At 44.2% G+C, this 21,470-nt stretch overlaps 1 protein-coding gene across 4 annotated transcripts; it reads left to right on the top strand.

The window, feature by feature from the left end:
• The first annotated feature begins 851 nt into the window (after positions 1-851).
• On the top strand, positions 852-21,336 carry LOC139391009 (family with sequence similarity 149 member A). 4 transcript variants are annotated; one of them, XM_071138470.1, is made up of 16 exons: positions 5,199-5,464; positions 6,193-6,553; positions 7,681-7,770; positions 8,073-8,205; positions 8,560-8,702; positions 8,915-9,046; positions 13,106-13,267; positions 13,441-13,634; positions 13,871-14,025; positions 14,227-14,330; positions 14,571-14,816; positions 15,167-15,293; positions 15,657-15,779; positions 17,055-17,133; positions 18,188-18,358; positions 19,457-21,336. In XM_071138470.1, exons 2-16 carry the CDS (start codon positions 6,408-6,410, stop codon positions 19,531-19,533), a joined length of 2,082 nt encoding a protein of 693 aa, XP_070994571.1. In that variant the 5' UTR covers positions 5,199-5,464; positions 6,193-6,407; the 3' UTR covers positions 19,534-21,336. The 4 variants fall into 4 exon arrangements, 3 of the variants coding, with proteins under 3 accessions (XP_070994572.1, XP_070994571.1, XP_070994570.1); XR_011629557.1 differs by having other exon boundaries at positions 5,274-5,464; positions 15,167-15,300; XM_071138471.1 differs by lacking the exons at positions 5,199-5,464; positions 6,193-6,553 and adding an exon at positions 852-1,143.
• Positions 21,337-21,470: the final 134 nt, after the last annotated feature.

Genomic DNA, 21,470 nt, shown 5'->3' with positions numbered 1-21,470 from the left:
ACAAAGGTTTCTGTAACAAATATTAAGTTCTTATTTTTTGATGTATCAAATACTTATGTCATGCAATAAAATGCAAATTAATTACTTAAAAATCATACAATGTGATTTTCTGGATTTTTGTTTTAGATTCCGTCTCTCACAGTTGAAGTGTACCTATGATAAAAATGACAGACCTCTACATGCTTTGCAAGTAGGAAAACCTGCAAAATCGGCAGTGTATAAATACTTGTTCTCCCCACTGTGTATATATATATATATATATATATATATAGACAGGTGTGTGCCTTTCCAAATCATGTCCAATCAACTGAATTTCACAGGTGGACTCCAATGAATTTGTAGAAACATCTCAACATTAATAAATGGAAACAGGATGCACCTAAGCTCAATTTCGAGTCTCATGGCAAAGTGTCTGAATACTTATAAAAATAAGCTATTTTAAATTTGGATTTTTAATACATTTGCAAAAATGTCTAAACCTGTTTGCGCTTTGTGATTATCCTATAATTTGTGTCGATTGCTGAGGATGTATTTATTTGTAATACATTTTAGAATAAGACTAAGGTAACAAAACGTGTAAAAACTCAAAGGGTCTGAGTACTTTCCGAAGGCACTGTAACTCGTCTGTTTTTTCGCCTACCAACACGGTCCTATTTTACTTTGGTTATAACTAACATATTGAATGCAAAGCAGGAATAGAATACATTCAGTGGAAGTCTCTGATGTAGTAGGCTAGATCAAAGCCTGATACAGTAGCGAAGTTCCTTGGTCCAATCAGATTCCCCACATTTGTTTGGCGTAGCAACCACCTGCATCTGGCAGGCACACGTGCTGCCAGGCTCGGTTCATTTGGGATGCGAGGCTGCCGTCGCATTCCCATTCATAGTTAACGTCTCCGACACCGAGCCGACCTGGGATCATTTGAAAGTAGGGACTAGGACGAGTTTAGGCTTTTTTCATGACGGTCCAGGCACAGACAACGCATATAAAGGATCTGCAGGCTCCATAGCCCATGGAGTGTTTGTTAGAAATAATGTATCTTAACTCCGACAAATGGTTCCTGCTTGACAGAGATCAGTATCAATGGAAGAGGCCGAGCACAAGCAGACTGCAACAGATGCAACAGAAGGATGACAGTTCAAAGTAAGATTCCCTAAATGCATAATGTTAAGCTTTTTTTCTTCTAATTTATCACAACCAAAAGTTGGAAATACTTTTGCTTTGTGGAATTATTTCAAATGTTGTGATACTCACCTTCCACTGTGTAAGTATTTGTTGTTTAATGTAAAGTTGATAGAACTTCTTATCTCGTTCGCCAGACACTTTCCGTTCTAAGTCAAGCACTATGGAGGTTAATGAAAAAAACGTATAATGTGCAGATGTCTTCTGACCCCTTTATTCATTTCCTCATCAACTGGTCTGCTCCATTTGTCCCTCAATGGCATCTTGATATGACTAATTAATACAGGGCCAATGTCAGAGAATCAAGGTGTAGTCTTTCCTTTGCCACAGCTATATCTAATTGCTCCATCTACCCTGATAGCATGGTTACGGCATAGTTACGGCTTAAATACCCCCTGAGTACCTCTCTGTCTCAGATAATGAGACGAGGGACTGCTATTGCATTCACTTAATTTGATTTGAAAAGAACGTTAATGCGGGCTATATTTTTAAGCAATAAGGCCCGAGGGTATGTGGTGTAAGGCCAATATACCTTGCTAAGGGATAGTATTATTATTATTATTATTATGCACGACGACAACAGCCCTTAGCCGTTGTATATTAGCCATATATCACAAACGCCAGAGGTGTCTTTTTGCTACGTATTATAAACTGGTTACCAACCTAATTAGAGCAGTAAAACTAAATGTTTTGTTATACCTGTGGTATACGGTTTGATATACCACTGCTGTCAGCCAATCAGCATTCAGGGCTCGAACCATCCAGTTTATAATTGTTGTTAAATAGTCTCTCAGTTGTAGCCATTGCATGAATATGGATTTAATTGAAATCACGGCAGTAGTATGTCTGCTATATTTTGTGTGGTAACGTAATCCATAGGGGTTAGGCAAAGTGACGCTCCAGCAGTTTGATAAATGATATTTTAGTGACCTCTTGTGAAAATAATAGAGAATGAGGGTTCTGAACTTTTAAAGGGAAATTTCAAAAATGTTCATATTCATCATTTCCAGCAACACGCCAGTCAAAAAGAGAGGAAGATAAGTGTTTCCAATGACATCAACAACCAATTAGTAGACAATTAGAAGGGAATTATTAGGCACTGCCAACTCATAATTGGTTAAAATCACATGATGCACATTAACAGAAAGTAGCCTATGGGTGAGAGGCTAGGAGCCATTTTATGTGTTGTATATTTTTTGTGATGTCACATTTTGCCACTGTGAAGGGAAGGATATCTAGTCAGTTGCGCAACTGAATGCATTCAACTGAAATATGTCTTCCGCTGCCTTAATCGACGTTGACTGGAAAGCAGTATGTTGTTGCAGGGGGTTAGTTGCCTTGCTCAACGGCAGAATGGCCACCTTGCCTTCTCAGGGATTCAAATCAGCAACCTTTCGGTTAATGGCTCAATGCTTCTAACCGCCAAGCTACTTGGACAGTAATGCATAAGGTGATGGGTCAGGTCATAGGTTACGTTATCTTTAAAGGTAGACTCAGAGAAATGACAGGAGATTTAGCTGCACCAAGTAAACTAGTAGTAGTGGATACATTTCCTCACATTTCCGACCATCGTCGGTTACCGCTTTTCAAGGAGTGTTGCATTCTAGGGATAGCAATTGTCTGACTGAGGACTGCGTAGCGCATGGGGATGTGTAAAATGTACTCCGCAGCCTGAAGTGTCCCCGCCAGAGAATTGCTAGCTTTTAGCCTGGCGCAGACTGGTAACACACTTTAGAAGGCCGGTCACTAGTGCTAGCAAGGCAGAGGTCCTGGGGTCGAGCCTCGGTGTGAGCCGAATCATGAGGAAGTGGTACTCACTAAGCAAGCATCCTTTACACCTACATGTACTTTACAAATATCATGCAATTAAAGGACATGACGTTTTGACTGCCAGTTTCTGCAGTTGCACCATGCAGCCGCCGCCTGCACTGTGGGAGGCTCTATTGTCACGCATTAGGGAGTCTGTGCGAACGTGACCAAAGACATGACTGAAACAAGAACACATTTGCAGGGATTTATGTGGACGGTGGATATACTGTATACAAATAAATGTAATATTTGAGGTGCTCTCTCACTAATTGATTGTACAATGTACACACATACTATTATAATTTCAGTTTGTGAGTGTGTGATATGGGGGTTAGATACGTGTTTATTTCGACGCCATCTTGCTGAGTCTACCTTTTAAATGACAAAGTCAGTGTCAATGTGACCTGCCAGATTAAGAAGTTTGAAAACCCCATTTGATTTTTGCCCCCCCAAAAAAACTGAAAATACTTCATTTTGTTTTTTATTTTATTTTAATGGTTTTAGAGTCAAAGATAATAGTTTCAGTATAGTTTTAGTTTTTCAAACCGGTTTGTTAATCATTTTATTTCAGTTTACTGAATAGTTTTTTCATGATTTACTTTTCGTTTTCATTTACTATAATAACCTTGGTGGTCACTCAATTGACAGAAAAGCAGATATGGAGCAGCAGAGATCTCACAGGGATGGTTGCTCAAGCCCTATGAAATCACTGTACTATTGTTGCCTCACAAAGGCCTGGGAGAAAACGACTCCATTTCAATTAGGTGGGCCTTTCTGTACCCGTGCTGTTGCTGAAAGTTTGATGAGCATGTGTTGGCTGGGTTGTGTTCGGCTGGTTTGGCATTTGCTCTGTGAGGGAAATGTGAGCTGTCTGGCTGCGACGTCCACCCTCCTCTTTGACCTCCACCAACCGTTAAGCCGCCTGCATCACTCTCTCGCTAATTAGTTTTCCTTTGCCATCCATACCACACAGGAGGGTTTTTGTTCTTGTTTACTAGAGGGTGGTAGTGTGTGGTGTTTACAGGAAGTATACAGGATCCCCCTCACATTCAAGTTAAGGTTGATTTCTTTTGCGGAAATTAAGCTTTTCCCCCACATGCATCTTTTCCTCTGTGCTTTTATTATTTTAATGAACGAGCTATAGGAAAATGATGAGGACAGCAGTTTCATTGTGCTGCTAGACTCTCTGCCCAGGGGGAGAGAATGACAAAGATAGCAAGGTGTGGTTTTTCTACATGAACGCTCTACTGAACCACAGGTGGGACCGGCCGGTCTTCCACTCACTGGGGCTCAACTGTTGCTGTGGGAGCCAAGGAAATAAGGAAACGGAGAGAAAGATGTATGGATAGCATTTGTTGCTATGGGATGGAGAAGGATTCAGGGAGAAAAGAATGAGAGAGAGATGAGTTGAAACAGAACAGGAAAAGGTAGGAAGAGAGATGAAGACAGGAGTGATACGGTGTACTAGTAAGTGTGTGTGTGTGTGTGTGTGTGTCTGTGTCTGTGTCTGGGTGTGTGCACGCGCATGCAACTAATGAATCACTGAACTGCCTGTCCCCAGCAGACCAATAGACATAGTAGAGACAGAGCAGGAAGGGGGAGAGAGAGGAAGAATGGGGGGAGGATAGATGGGAGGAGGGGAGGGAGGAGAGGGATAGAAGGGAGGAGGTGATAGACGAGAGGGGAGGGATAGACGAGAGGGGAGGGGGAGGGATAGACGGGAGGGGGGAGGGATAGACTGGAGGAGAGGGATAGATGGGAGGGAGGGGATAGACGGGGGAGGGGAGGAGGGATAGGAGGGGGAGGGATAGACAGGAGGAGTAGACAGGAGTAGGGGGAGGGATAGATGGGAGGAGGGGGATAGACGGGAGGGAGGAGAGGGATAGACAGGAGAGGGAGGGGAGGAGAGGGATAGACAGGAGAGGGAGGGGAGGAGGGATAGATGGGAGGAGGGGGATAGACGGGAGTAGGGGGAGGGATAGATGAGAGGGAGGAGAGGGATAGACAGGAGAGGGAGGGGAGGAGGGATAGACAGGAGGAGGGGGAGGGATAGGAAGAGGGGGATAGACGGGAGGAGTAGACGGGAGTAGGGGGAGGGATAGATGAGGGAGGAGAGGGATAGACAGGAGAGGGAGGGGAGGGATAGAGAAAGAGAGGAGGGACGTCAGCAGGGAGTTTCAACCATGGTCAGACCGTAAGAAGGTATCAGAGTCATCCGGTGATCTGAAGGGGGGGGCTTCGGAGGCGGGGGGGAAGATGAGAAGACTGTCACCTTGTGCGTGGCCAGCACCCTGGGGTTTGCTCTGACCTTTACTGTACCAGCCAGAGAGGAGGCAGGAGAGGAGGTGGGGGAGGAGGAACCTTTGGCTGGAGATGCGTGAGTGTGGGCTGAGGTGTGCCGGGCAGAGAGGAGGCAGGAGAGGAGGTGGGGGAGGAGGAACCTTTGGCTGGAGATGCGTGAGTGTGGGCTGAGGTGTGCCGGGCAGAGAGGAGGCAGGAGAGGAGGTGGGGGAGGAGGAACCTTTGGCTGGAGATGCGTGAGTGTGGGCTGAGGTGTGCCGGGCAGAGAGGAGGTGGGGGAGGAGGAACCCTTGGCTGGAGATGCGTGAGTGTGGGCTGAGGTGTGCCGGGCAGAGAGGAGGTGGGGGAGGAGGAACCCTTGGCTGGAGATGCGTGAGTGTGGGCTGAGGTGTGCCGGGCAGAGAGGAGGTGGGGGAGGCGGAACCCTTTGCTGGAGATGCGTGAGTGTGGGCTGAGGTGTGCCGGGCAGAGAGGAGGCAGGAGAGGAGGTGGGGGAAGAGGAACCTTTGGCTGGAGATGCGTGAGTGTGGGCTGAGGTGTGCCGGGCAGAGAGGAGGCAGGAGAGGAGGTGGGGGAGGAGGAACCTTTGGCTGGAGATGCGTGAGTGTGGGCTGAGGTGTGCCGGGCAGAGAGGAGGTGGGGGAGGAGGAACCCTTGGCTGGAGATGCGTGAGTGTGGGCTGAGGTGTGCCGGGCAGAGAGGAGGTGGGGGAGGAGGAACCCTTGGCTGGAGATGCGTGAGTGTGGGCTGAGGTGTGCCGGGCAGAGAGGAGGTGGGGGAGGCGGAACCCTTTGCTGGAGATGCGTGAGTGTGGGCTGAGGTGTGCCGGGCAGAGAGGAGGCAGGAGAGGAGGTGGGGGAGGAGGAACCTTTGGCTGGAGATGCGTGAGTGTGGGCTGAGGTGTGCCGGGCAGAGTGCTGGGGTGGACAGCCAGGTCAGACAGCTGAGGAGGAGGCAGTGGACAACCCCTGGCTCTTTGGCTGGAGATGCGTGAGTGTGGGCTGAGGTGTGCCGGGCAGAGTGCTGGGGTGGACAGCCAGGTCAGACAGCTGAGGAGGAGGCAGTGGACAACACCTGGCTCTTTGGCTCCAGGCACCTCTAGGGAGGGAGAGTAGATGCCTGCGGCTGCCGTTACCCAGGGTGTTTCCCTCAACCTGGGGGCCCTGCCTGGCTCCAGCCTCCCACTGCTGGTCCACCCGCTCCACACGGACTACTGTAGGCTAGGGGAACACAGCAGGGGCAGGGCACTTATCGTCATAGGGTAAGTCAAGTTGGGTTTTTTTTGTAAGGAAGCTATAGTTAGTTGATTATAAAAAATGCATATTTGAGACATTTATCTCCACTCCATTCATCTGTATCACCTGATGGCGTCTAGTTTCAATGACATTTTTTTCAGTGCTTGACTTGGGCAGGAGATCACCAGAGTTGAGAACTGGCACCTGACATTTTCCACAGCTTGAGCTCCTGTTCCTCTTTATAGAATATTAGCTCAAAGTATTTGTGTAGCTCCTGCACCTAAATATAAATAGTACCAGCACCCAAAATGAGTACCGGCACCTATTTCAGTCCAAGTCGAGCACTGATTTGGTTTCAGTTTCCATCTTGTAATGACTTTTCAGCGGTTTAACATTTCCATTGCTCTATGACATAGTTAATTGTAATATTTGTAGCATGCTGTGTATGTTGCAATAGTGTCAGGACACGCTGTTCATTATCCCAGCCGAAAACTCAGCAGGGACTAGAAGTGGCATTATCAGACGTTGTACATTTACCTCACACCAGTTTGTGCTATTCTCTCCTTAGATTACATTGTGTACAAGAGACATTTAAATGGAAATTCAGGGACATATTATGCAAGAAATTGAAACAATATGACATGTGGATATGAATTTAAAATATATATTTCAATGTTTTTATTCTAATTCTGTCTATCCATCTTTATTTCAAACAAACAACAAAAGATGAAGTAGTAGACTAACTCATTCAGGCATGTAATTGTCGGCATATTTATTACCGTGCCTTGTTCAGGTTGAATTATTGATGTCATAACTAGCAGGAGGATTAGGGGGGTAGTCAGTCAGTGGAAGAAAGCTGGCTGGGGTGCTGTTGTACGGGCTGGGTGAGGGTTTGTTACCATCAGCGTGCTAATGTTGCTGGTGTCCTTTTGAACGGGACATCTGTTTGGCACTGTCACTCATCAGGTAAGCATGGAGGTGACGTATCAGGTGTGACTTGACTGTTATGTGGTGTATGTGGTATGTATAATGTATGCAAGATAATCACATAGGTATGTAACTTCCTCATCTGCCTTCCATCTACCTACCTACTATACTTCCCCACAAAGCAAAAACTTTAAACATTGCCAGCTTTTCTTTGCATTTGTTCCAGGAAAAAGCTGGTCAGCGAGAAGAGCATTTTCTCAAACCCTTCCCTCTTCACCCGAGGCAGTCAAGGAGTGGCCATTGCAAGTCAGCTAAGGTACTGTGCTTCAAATCAATCATGTGTTACGTTGTAATTTTCCAATGATAGAAATCGGTAGTAAATGTTTTAACAGTAGATTTAACAGATAAGTAACATTTAATATAACGACTTGTTTCATAATGGACAACCAGGTCTGCTTCTCCAATGGCACCCTATTCCCTCTATAGTGCACTACCTTTGACCACTACTTTTGACCAGAGCCCTTGGTCAAAAGTTGTGCACTATATAGGGAATAGAGTGCCATTTGGGATGCAAACATTGTGGGTGAGGTCTTCTCTGATGCTAATGTATTCCTCCAGTGAGTTGTCTTCGTACCAGTCTTCCTGTGGAGGAGTGACCCCTGAGAGACTCCTCACCTGCTGGTCTGAGACTCAGAGCTGTGATACAGGCCTCTCTACTGAACAGAGCTCTCTCTACTCATGGAGATATGATGTATGAGCGCACACACACACACACACACACACACACACACACACACACACACACACACACACGCAGGGTAGCCTAGTGGTTAAGAGTGTTGGAAGGTTGCAAGTTCAAAACTCCCGAGCTGGCAAGTCTGTCGTTCTGCCCCTGAACAGGCAGTTAACCCACTGCTCCTAGGCCGTCATTGAAAATAAGAATTTGTTCTTAACTGACTTGCCTAGTTAAATAAAGGTCAAATAAAAAATAAAATAAAAAACACACACACACACACACACACACACACACACACACACACACACACACAGAGCCCTTTGCAGTAAAGAAGGTCTTGTGAGTGTGTGCCTCCTGTGGTGTGTTCAGGAGTTTGACAGAGTGAACACCCAGCATGTGCGTCAGCTATTCAGTGATGTGGACGAGCTGCTGTATGAAGGGAGGGTGAACAGCAGCTCCCTGGGACTGCAGGAGGAGTGTCAGGAGTGGAACGGACACTCCCCACACCTCAGGTACACCAACAGCATGGCCATGTCCCAAATGCCTATCTATACTGCACTTCTTTACCCTATGGGCCCCTGTCAAGTGTAGTGCACTACATAGGGAATAGGGTGCCAGTTGGGATGCAATAAAGTCCTTCATGTGAAAGTGTTTAATTTAATTGACTCTCCCTCTGTGTCTCTTTCCAATACTTTCTTATGTTGTTTCTGTCTTTCCTTCACAGAATTCTGGGTAATCAGCTGGAGTCGCCCAATCAGGAAGGGTTTCAGTACGTTCACAGGAGAGTGGAGGCCAGTGGAGGGAGAGGGAGTGCAGTGCTGCCCCCGTGTGTGGACAAGAGGGAGAACTCTGGAGAGTAAGGCCTGGCTCCTTGTGTATACTACACAAAAACAACAACATGGCGCTAACATCTCACCTTCAGTTGGTTTCCCATGGCAACAGAGCAGACTTGAGAATTTTGTGGTATTATGATTGTGTGTTCAGGTGTGTGTTGTGGAGGTGAGCTCTGTGGCAGTGGGCCAGCTAAGGGACAGATGGCATAATGAGCAATCTGCCATGGTTCTGGGAATAACATCCAGGCAGTCTGTCTCCAGGCAACACAGTTGTTTGTTTACTAATCAATTCCAAACGAGGATTTACCTTATTAAACACACCTACTTAAACACACCTATTACTGCCTTGTTTGTTCAGGATTCAGTGAGGGAGCCAGACTAGTGGGAGAATGACTGTCTGGCTGCATAAATACACATACTGTAGTATGGTATGAATACAATGCAAGTGGTAGCACAGTATGCTTTCAAAGGTGATCCAAAACAATGATCTAGAAATGATCTAGTAAGGAGAAATGCCAAAAGACCTAATCCAAGTACACGTCAAGATGAACTCTGAAAGATTTAAACAACCTTGATGTTTTCTCAGATAGCTAACTAAAATCCCTTTTATATCAAAACCTGACTTTCTTTACCATACTGTCTGCCTTGTACAGTGCCTTCTGTTTTTTTATATCTGAAAGGGGCAGGGAGTAAAACATGTGGTTCATGAAATCCCGCATCGAGACACAGTCATGGTTGTGGTATTTTCTTACAAAAAATCCTTCGATGCCTCTGAAAACTTGTCCCAGCATTTTATTTTATTGTTTTAGCAAAAAATAAATTGCATATTTTTTATTAACAACAAATCAATACAAAAAGTACATGGGTAACACAGGTACAGTTGAGGTCGGAAGTTTACATACACTTAGGTTGGAGTAATTAAAACTCGTTTTTCAACAACTCTACAAATTTCATGTTAACAAACTATAGTTTTGGCAAGTCGGTTAGGACAGCTACTTTGTGCATGACACAAGTCATTTTTCCAACAATTGTTTACCGACAGATTATTTAACTTATAATTCACTGTATCACAATTCCAGTGGGTCAGAAGTTTACATACACTAAGTTGACTGTGCCTTTAAACAGCTTGGAAAATTCCAGAAAATTATGTCATGGCTTTAGAAGCTTCTGATAGGCTAATTGACATCATTTGAGTAAATTTGAGGTGTACCTGTGGATGTATTTCAAGGCCTACCTTCAATCTCAGTGCCTCTTTGCTTGACATCATTGGAAAATCAAAGGAAATCAGCCAAGACCTCAGACATTTTTTTGTAGACCACTACAAGTCTGGTTCATCCTTGGGAGCACTTTCCAAATGCCTGAAGGTACCACGTTCATCTGTACAAAAATCATACCATCATACCGCTCAGGAAGGAGACGTGGTCTGTCTCCTAGAGGTGAACGTATTTTGGTGCGAAAAGTGCAAATCAATCCCAGAACAACAGCAAAGGACCTTGTGAAGATGCTGGAGGAAACAGATACAAAAGTATCTATATCCACAGTAAAATGAGTCCTATAACCTTAAAGGCCGCTCAGTAAGGAAGAAGCCACTCCTCCAAAACCGCCATAAAAAAAGCCAGACTACGGTTTTCAACTGCACATGGGGACAAAGATCGTACTTTCTGGAGAAATGTCCTCTGGTCTGCTGCAGGAGGGACTGGTGCACTTCACAAAATAGATGGCATCATGAGGTAGGAAAATTATGTGGATATATTGAAGCAACATCTCAAGACATCAGTCAGGAAGAACTTCTTAGGGATAGGTTCTAGTTTCCTGAATTTCCGCCTGACTGATGTGCCCCAAGTAAACTGCCTGTAACTCAGGCCCAGAAGCCAGGATATGCATATAATTGGTAGCATTGAATAGAAAACACTTTGAAGTTTCTAAAACTGTTAAAATAATATCTGAGACTATAACAGAATGGATATGGCAAATGAAAATGTGAAGAAAAACCAAACAGATATTGTTTTTTTAGGCCCCAGTCTCTTACAATGGAAAGCTATGTAATTCCGTCTCCCAGATTGCAATTCCTATGGCTTCCACTGGATGTCAACAGTCGTTATTGAAGGTATCAGGCTTGTCTTTTGAAAAACAAGCAAGAATTTGGAGATTTGGTGAACAATAGAGGGCGCGCTTACTAATTTTGCTTTCCTATTTAACATACTACTTTCCGTATGAAATATTATAGTTTATTTACATTTTAGAGAACCTGAGAATTAAATAGAAAAGTCGTTTGACTTGTTTGGATGAATTTTAGCAGTAGCTTTTTGGACTCCTTTGTCTGCAACAGTGACATATTTTTTTACTGGCAACATAGCATGAATTCTGTCTGAAATAGGTATACTGTGGCCTGTGAAAGTATTCACCCCCTTGGCATTTTTCCTATTCTGTTGCCTTGCAACCTGGATTTAAAATGATTTTGTATCATTTGATTTACACAACATGCCTACCACTTTGAAGATGCAAAATATTTTTTTCTTGTGAAACAAACAAGAAAACAGAACTTGAGCGTGCATAACTATTCACTCCAAGTCAATACTTCCACCTTTTGCAGAAATTACAGCTGCAAGTCTCTTGGGGTATGTCTCTATAAGCTTTGCACATCTAGCCACTGGGATTTTTGCCCATTCTTCAAGGCAAAACTGCTCCAGCTCCTTCAAGTTGGATGGGTTCCGCTGGTGTACAGCAATCTTTAAGTCATACCACAGATTGTCAATTGGATTGAGGTCTGGGCTTTGACTAGGCCATTCCAAGACATTTGAATGTTTCCCCTTAAACCACTTGAGTGTTGCTTTAGCATTATGCTTAGGGTCATTGTCCTGCTGGAAGGTGAACCCCTGTCCCAGTCGCAAATCTCTGGAAGACTGAAACAGGTTTCCCTCAAGAATTTCCCTGTATTTAGTGCCATCCATCATTCCTTCAATTCCGACCAGTTTCCCAGTCCCTGCCGATGAAAAACATCCCCACAGCATGATGCTGCCACCACCATGCTTCACTGTGGGGATGGAGTTCTCAGGGTTTATTTATTTATTTTTATTTCACCTTTATTTAACCAGGTAGGCTAGTTGAGAACAAGTTCTCATTTACAACTGCGACCTGGCAGAGGTGATGAGAGGTGTTGGGTTTGCGCCAGACATAGCGTTTTCCTTGATGGCCAAAACGCTCAATTTTAGTCTCATCTGACCAGAGTACCTTCTTCCATATGTTTGGGGAGTCTCCCACATGCCTTTTGGCGAACATCAAATGTGTTTGCTTTTTCTTTAAGCAATTGCTTTTTTTCTGGACACTCTTCTGTAAAGCCCAGCTCTGTGGAGTGTACGGCTTAAAGTGGTCCTATGGACAGATACTCCAATCTTCCCTGTGGAGCTTTGCATGTCCTTCAGGGTTATCTTTGGTCTCTTTGTTGCCACTGATTAATGCCCTCCATGCCTGGTCTGTGAGTTTTGGTGGGCGGCCATCTCTTGGCAGCTTTGTTGTGGTGCCATATTCTTTCCATTTTTAAATAATGGATTTAATGGTGCTCCAGGGGATGTTCAAAGTTTCTGATATTTTTTTATAACCCTACCCTGACCTGTACTTCTCCACAACTTTGTCCCTGACCTGTTTGGAGAGCTCCTTGGTCTTCATGGTGCCACTTACTTGGTGGTACCCCTTGCTTAGTGGTGTTGCAGACTCTGGGGCCTTTCAGAACAGGTGTGTGTATATATACTAAGATCATGTGACACTTAGATTGCACACAGGTGGACTTTATTTAACTAATTATGTGACTTCTGAAGGTAATTAGTTGCACCAGATCTAATTTAGGGGCTTCATAGCAAAGGGGGTGAATACATATGCACGCACCACTACCATTTGGATTTTTTTTTTACGGTTTTTTTCCCACTTCACCAATTTGGACTATTTTGTGTATGTCCATTACATGAAATCCAAATAAAAATCTATTTAAATTACAGGTTGTAATGCAACAAAATAGGAAAAATGCAAAGGGGATGAATACTTTTGCAAGGCACTGTACTCATAATAATCTGCTTTCCTGACTGCAGGTTATGTGTTGAAGGTCACGGTCTTTCCCCAACTCCCTGCACATTGCAGGGGGCAACCCCTCTCTCCCACTCTCTCTGTGATCATTCATCCCTTCTACAAGAAGAGGTCTACGAGGCAGAGGGAAGGATGGAGGAATTTCTTGCCTATGATGCCAAAGACACGTAAGGCATTTGAACTTTACTTTCTAAGCATAATATTTCAAGATTATGTGGAAGCATGTAACAGCCTGTGGGAGAGAGAGAGAGGGAGTGTGCGTGTGTCTGTGTGCAAGCCTGTGGGTGGAACGAGGGCCTTATTTCTCCAGTGTGTCGTGACGTCAGTGTTCTCTCCCCAGGGAGGATGAGTGGGTGAGTCAGAGAGGAGTCTCGGGATCTGTGGGGGCAGCAGGGAGATCCGGGGTACCCCCTGTGTCTCCCCACACCTGTATCAGGGATGCCGTGGCTGACGAGGCCTTTGATGACATGTGGAGGGAGGTGGTGAACTCTCTGGGGGAGCTCCTCCACAAACACTGGCAGAGACAAATCACTGGTCTGTCTATCTACAAACCACTGTATTACAGAGCTGCCATAGTACTACATGAATACCAATGACGATATGCCTATTATACACAGCAATCATAGTACTGCACACCAACTCTCTTTTAACTGATGCTTTTTGTTATGCTGTGTTATGAATTGGGCTAGGAGTTTGACCTGATCACTTGACCTGGCCAGGATAAACTCTGGGTCCTAGTTAAGAATCAAAGTATTTTGTTTTTACCGGAGGTGGAGCAGGTCACAGAGGAGTTTTGGAGGCTCTTGGTGGAGTCTTGGGTGATCCCTCTCCTCACATCAACAGTAAATGTCAGCGTGTCCCTCTCTCCAGGGGCTCCAACACACGTAGCATGCTGCTGTGGTCCAACTGTTGCCCCAGTACACAGGTGAGAAGTCTGCCAGCCACCAAAACAGTGTCAGCTGCTGCCATTGACTCTCTAGAGGAGCTTGTGCACTTCTGGCAACAACACCATTCAATTGAATTAACATTTATCTCAAATACAATTATTACAATGGCCTCAAAAGAGGAGCCAAGGCCCCCTTAAAACAAGCCTTGAGCTATATTTATTTACTTATTTTTTTTCTAGGCCTCTCAGGTATCAAGTACCTTCAAGATGAATTTAAACGGTGTTATGACAATCCAAGCCAAGCCTCTTCAACAAAGACAACATGGATTTGCAGAGAAGTCTCAGTAAGTCTGTCTGAATCCCCAGCTATAAGCTCGGGTCTGATCCTGAACAAACACAACCATTCCTGTTTCTCTTTGGGGCTGGACAGGGTACCATTTGGGATGGAGCCTTTCTGTTAGGCTTTGAGATGAGTACAAATAAGAACTCCAACATCTAAAATAGATTAGAAAAGAAATTGACACACTGGTATGACTTTAAGTAATGTCATTAGTATCACTACTTTTTTTTTTACTTTTCTGTAGTTGTGATCTGGAGGACAGACCCAGCAGAGCTCCAGCCCACACTATGTCTCCATCCAGGAGAGTATGTAGTACGCCCTCCCACAGAGCCCCAGGCCCAGCCCAGCGAGACCTGCCCCTGCCCAGGCTCCATATCTGCTCCAGACCCAGCTCCACCTCCAGAAGTACCAGCTCCAGGGGCAGGGCCAGGAGCTGCCTCAGCCCCAGACACACTGTCCCCAGACACCAGGTCATCAGAGGAACCAGACTGTGAGATATCTACTGTATATATTAATAAGTAAGCTAGGCTGATGTTTAATTGCAACACAATAATAATTGGTATATGCAACTACATTAAATGATTAGGACTTGGTTATGGTAATATTGACATTTTTAGGTCAAATAATAAAATTGCAGTTTTGTTCTAGAGAAGTGTTACATAATTTAGCAGACTCTTATCCAGAGCAGCTAGGGTTAAGTGACTTGCTCATAGCCATACCGAGGGATTTTTCACCTAGTTGACTGGGATTTGAACCAGCAACCTTTCAGTTACTGGCCCCATTGCTGCCTGCCGTCCAACTATCATAACAAGGCTGTAATTGTCCTGGTTTGTACTGTAGGACCACAGTGACAGAAGGACAGCCGTCCCCAATCCTCAGTTCAATACAGAACCAGAGGCTCCTCCCCCTCCTCCATGCTGACCAATCAGAGCTGGAAACCTCAGTGTGTACTGCTGCACCCATGCAGGTACCAGGTGACCTACTGTTTCGTCAATGTACTCAAATGCCAGTACAGGAAGTTAGTAAATCAATGTGTCAATTCTAATGCAGGTTATAGTAAATTACATTTGCCTGAATACCATAATAAATGGGTAATGATGACATGTCTTTTAAATTACTTGTCATTCTGACCGAACGTAAATTACCATATTGATTCCGCTTCTTGCATTTGCATGGACATGGAAAGCAAATATGTGTTGGCTTGGCTGACCTTGCAAACATGCGTATTTCCAGTACAAAGAGCAGGTGTGTGCTGCTGTAGGGCAAGTGAACTTTGGTCTCTCTGTCTCTCTCAATTCAAGGGCTTTATATCTCTCGCTCTCTCTCACAGCTCAGGGGGAGGATTCTGCAAGGAGGACATACCACTGTACCCATCTCCATCCTTCCACCCCTCAGAGAGCCCACTCTGCTGTTGGAGTCCCTGTCTCGTCCCAACACCACACACACACTCCGGGTACGAGACACACACACACAGTGGTGGCGTGGTGGGGTTGTCTGTGGGAGTGGTAGTGGAAGAGATTGTATTACTGTCTGTTGCATAGCAGATGCCCTTATCATTATATCAAGGGTACAGAGCTGTCTCCTTTGCAGCGTGGTTTATTGCTCGACCTTGGTCAACTCGTTATTGGAAAAGAGAATGTGTTCTTAATGCCCCCTAGAGTCGATGTCTGCACCCCTGTGGACATCTAATTAGCATAATAAAAACATCCCCATTTAAAATCTGTCAATTTAAGTTAGAGATCTGTTTTTGCATTGGATGCGTCTCAATCCACCACATCCGCCGATATTTCACTTCTGCATCTGAGGTGAAAGGTGGCAGAGCTAGAGCGGTGTTTGTCAGACCATGATGTAGCATGGAAAGATGAGACTCTCACAAACACGATGGTGTTCTCCGTTTTACTCTGAGGTACAGCCGATCTGTCAAGTTATGTCTGTAGCGTCTGAACAGATTGGGCTACACACAAATACGAGACTGTCACAAACACGTACATGTCGGTTGTTTTACTCTAGGACGCCCACAGGCCTCACAAGACTTGTCTGAAGGTCCCCCGGTACCAGTTTAAAAAATGAATGGAAGTATATGTGGAGACAGTTTAGTGGCAAGAATAAGAGGTTAAATACATGTAAAATAATTTGGTTTTATATCTCTCAGTAGGACAGATTTTTTTGGGGGACTATCTTTCGTTTCATGTAGTGAAAATGTTATTCAACGTGTTTATGTGGGCTAATATCAGTAAGTGTCACGCATACTCCCTCTCCGACCTCTAGATCATCAGGCTGCTGATTATCTCGCACACCTGTCACCATCGTCTCGCGCACCTGCACCTCATAACACTCACCTGGACTCCATCACCTCCTTGATTATCTTCCCTATATCTGTCACTCCCCTTGGTTCTTTCCTCAGGTGTGATTGTTTTCATGTCGGTGCGGTGTTTGTGTTTCGTGGTCATTGAACTTGCTTCCCGACTCTCAGTGCACTCGTTACAGTAAGGCTTAGTCTGTAGAGGGTTTATTTACCTGGTTAAATAAGGGCTAAATCAATAAAAGCTGTCTACCTTTTTGTACAATGCCATGGTAATTATGGTAACATAATAGATTATTATCCTTGTTTTAACTTGGATTACTGTAGTGTAGGTTCCATATTACCACTATTTATCTAGGTGTGTTTGCTCAAATACTATCCTTTTTCTTTTAACATGTGACTTGAAAGCAGCTATTTGTTTTCTAGTCAGACACACCCATGAAGCGATTGTTCACTCCCATGGATTTCACCTGCCACATGAAGACTGGGAAAGGACCTCACCCAGGTGACTGCAATAGTACTGTGTACTCATGTGTCTAGCCAACAAATGACAGGACAGGTGTCCAGTGCAGGGGGATCTATAAGTATTATGTACATTGTAAATATTGTTTTAGATAATTTTGACTAAGCAGGACAGTTTATTTTTTCAGTGCGTGTTGTCGGAATTCATTATTTATTATTACAGCCTTTGAGGAAAGTGGAGGTTAAAGGCAGAGGCAGAATGTGTTATTGGCCCTGGTTCAAAGTAGTGCATTAGACAGAGGCTGCGGTTCAACTCATAAAAGACACCCTTGTCCACTTACCCTCGCCTTATGCCCTTGGGGGAAACCCCACGGCCATATTTGTTGTTGGTCCAAATTATTAGCCAAGAAAGGGAAGTTTGCAATCTAAGCCCTTCAGCCCTCGTTCTTAATGGAGTTTGCGAGTATACAATTATGTTGGGGCTGGAACAGCCCATAATTCAATTAGCGATGATTGTACATTCACTAAGAAAAGTCAGCCGAAACCTCATCGTCAATATGGAGTCAACATACAAAGTGTAAGTAAAAACATATGTAAGTAAGTTAGAAATTGTGCTACTAATGCACAAACACGTCTCGTAAAATTAACTATGTTTTTGTTTGTTTAGCTTTTGGAAATTGTAGAAAACATTTTCCTTAAGTTCCAGCTAGGAAGGCCAACGTGAGTTAGCTAATTAATTTGCTATCTATCATACAGTAGCCGTATATTAATAGTTCTATAGTAGACATGCAATCATAATTGACTGTAGCACATATAAAGCACCCACAAACTACCGGTGGCTGAAAACCCAATCATCGCAGGATGAATGAATTTCCAGCCAAGGGCAGTCCATTTAAAAATAATTTCTTCCTCCCTTGCCCTGCAAGTGTACTCGTCAGACATCATGATACATCATCAGAAGTGTCCACTTAATTTGAGGGGCGAGGGTGTGGAATCTTAAGTGTTGGAATGCAGCCAGAGAATAGGGTGCCATTTGGGATGATACCTGTGTCAGCGTTAGACGGGCATGTCGTAATGCGTCACATATGGTCTCCTAGGTGACTGTGCTCCGATTGGAGTGACAGGCTTTGGCGTGACAGGCTTTGGCGTGGGTATCACCTGCTCCGGCTCCAGCGGCTTCTCCGAGAGCACCATGACAACGATGAGACGCCAGCGCCCGCTTTCCTCCTCCGCTGAAGGAGAGAGTGGGACCGAACCACTGCTCTTAGGTAAATACTGTATAAAGGGCAAATGACTACATGGAGTTATTAGGAGGAAAGTGGAGAGGGTACTGCATAGGCCTGGGAATTGCTAGGGACCTCGCAATACCATATCACCACCATACTGAGGGACCTCATGATACCATATCACCACCATACTGAGGGACCTCATGATACCAAATCACCACCATACTGAGGGACCTCATGATACCATATCACCACCATACTGAGGGACCTCATGATACCATATCACCACCATACTGAGGGACCTTATGATACCATATCACCACCATACTGAGGGACCTCATGATACCATATAACCCCCATAACTGAGGGACCTCATGATACCATATCACCCCCATACTGAGGGACCTCATGATACCATATCACCACCATACTGAGGGACCTTATGATACCATATCACCACCATACTGAGGGACCTCATGATACCATATAACCCCCATAACTGAGGGACCTCATGATACCATATCACCCCCATAACTGAGGGACCTCATGATACCATATCACCCCCATACTGAGGGACCTCATGATACCATATCACCCCCATAACTGAGGGACCTCATGATACCATATTACCATCATACTGAGGCACCTCTATAATATTATCACCATAGTTAGGTGTCGATACGATATGTATTGCGATTCGATACTGCTTTTTTTCCCCCCGATTTGATGTTCCAGACATCGCTCACCAGAGGGCAATGAGAACATGAGTTTTGATCAGTCAGGGAAATATATAAGTGGCGATGGAAAACAAGCTATAGGATGAAAAATTCCAGTTTTGGCACAGGTACTGCCAACTAGCGCTAGCTAAAGGTTCATGTAACCATATAATAAACTATATTGCGATATGTAACTATTGATTTTTTTTTTCTTCCTCCATCACTAGTAAGGTTTAGTGCAATGTGCAAGAGAACGGGGCTGCTCGTAGATTGATGTGCACAGGAAAATTGCTAGTAGGTAGATAAGTAGAGGGAGATGAGAAAAGTTATGGATAAGGAAATTATGCATGTATGCATTATGCATGCAGTAATTAAGCATGTGTCATTTCTACTGTAGTTTAACGGAAGTATAAAACTTATCCAGGTGTTCCTCATCAACGTAAAGTGTTTGGTCGGTTTCCTGGTCATGTGAAGAAGAGACTCCAGGTGGTGTTGTCATAGCAGCACAGTCCAGACAGGAAGACCAGAATGCATCAGGAACACCAACACTTGGAATTAATGGGTGTGACTTGATGAAGTACAGCTACGGTGAGATTTACCATAGAACTAACACAAGAGTTTGGACTTACGTTTTGAAGCCATTGCTATGGTGATAGCTAGCTAGCCTCCCTGACAGTGGCTATCTAGAGGTAAGACCGCAATGTGCAGATAACTGGTGGACAATAAGGACAGGGTTTTAATTTGAAAATACCACATTTAGGTTGCAATGGCATTTAGCAGGACAAATCTGCTTGGTTATATTTTATATCTGCTGTTTTAATTAGATACATTGTAGCTTATTTATGTGGCAAGAGCGATTACAGGATAGGACAAATGTGATTAAATACATTGTTCACTACTGTTTGTTTTTGCAAGCTAGCTAGCATTGTGAAGCAGTGTCTATGCATACAAGCAATCGTACGCTGATATTTCATCCAAAATAAACAATCGCCAGTGAAATATTGATAGTTTTTTTGTGAAAATCTAAGTGATATCAAATACAGTACAATATGAGGCCTCCCGAGTGTCGCAGCAGTCTTAGGCACTACATTACAGTGATTGAGTTGTCACTACAGACCCAGGTTAAATCCCATGCTGTGTCGCTGCCGGCCGCGACTGGGCGACCCATGAGTTGGGCAGAATTGGCCTAGCGTTGTCCGGGTTAGAGGTTTGGCCGGCTGGGATGTCCTTGTCACATCACCCTCTAGCGACTCCTTGTGGCAGGCCAGGCACCTGCAAGCTGACTTCAGTCGCCAGCTAGACGGTGTTTCCTCTGACACATTGGTGCGGCTGGCTTCCGGGTTAAGTGAGCAGTGTGTCAAGAAGCAGTGCGGCTTGGCAGGGTCGTGTGGTAAAAAAAGTTGTAAAAAAATGTATTCTCCAATAGCCTACAACTGTGATCAGGGCTTTCTATGTCATGGCGACGTTGGCTAGCTAAGCTCGTGCAGAAACACATCAGGTTTAATGGTCGTCACGTGCCGAACTGCGCATGTGCATACCATCAAATCAAAGGGACTCCTTTAATATAAAAGTATTTTTGACTAAAAGGAAAACGTGTCACTTTCACTTGGTTGGAGTAATAACATGTTCAACTACTTAAGACATTGTCTCAAATATAAGTTGTGCCTTTAGATTTCGGGAGAACTAAGGAATAATTTTTCTCTTCTCTCATGGACCCCAAACCCTGGCCTGGTCTGCTTGGTCTTCTATAAACCCCAAACCCTGGCCTGGTCTGCTTGGTCTTCTATAAACCGCAAACCCTGGCCTGGTCTGCTTGGTCTAGTTCTCAAGCATTCCCGGAAGTCTCGCAATGTTGCGCATGTGGCGATATCCAACTCAGACTCATCTGGTCTGCGGTAGTTCAATGGTAAATCTCATCCGTTGCTGTATTCTATGTAGTCATAACCAGAATTTATGGAAACAACAGGAAGAAAGGTCCAATTGGATTTTCATTTGGCTAAATTATTCTCAATGCAATGTGTTTTATTATTACATTGATTGATGAAACCATAACATTTATACAGATTATTAGCTGCTTCTTAACACGAGGTCATTACTAAATCTAAATTCAATGTGGCTAAATGCATTTGGTAAATGAGCCATGTTAGGAGGAAAAACATGAACTAGGTCCTACTTGTATGTTTTCTACAGAAATGTCAATGTCTTGAATAACCTAGGTTTTTCAAGGAATGATCATTCATTCAAATATTGTTTTGAAATTGTAACAATATAATTTTGTTATGCAATAAATGGCTATTTCTGTTACATGCACATTTGTATTTCTGGAGTGGAAGGAGCTTATCTAATCAGTGTGCAAATGATACTGTAGTTGTGGTTTGACCCCATGAGTCAATGTCAGAGGAGAAGAGAAAATAACTATTAACTACTACATGCACACA

The sequence above is a fragment of the Oncorhynchus clarkii genome, chromosome 31 (assembly GCF_045791955.1).
Source record: "Oncorhynchus clarkii lewisi isolate Uvic-CL-2024 chromosome 31, UVic_Ocla_1.0, whole genome shotgun sequence".
NCBI classification, from domain to species: domain Eukaryota; kingdom Metazoa; phylum Chordata; class Actinopteri; order Salmoniformes; family Salmonidae; genus Oncorhynchus; species Oncorhynchus clarkii.
The sequence above is the reverse complement of the archived record's forward strand: the minus strand, read 5'-3'. Positions and strand labels throughout refer to the sequence as shown.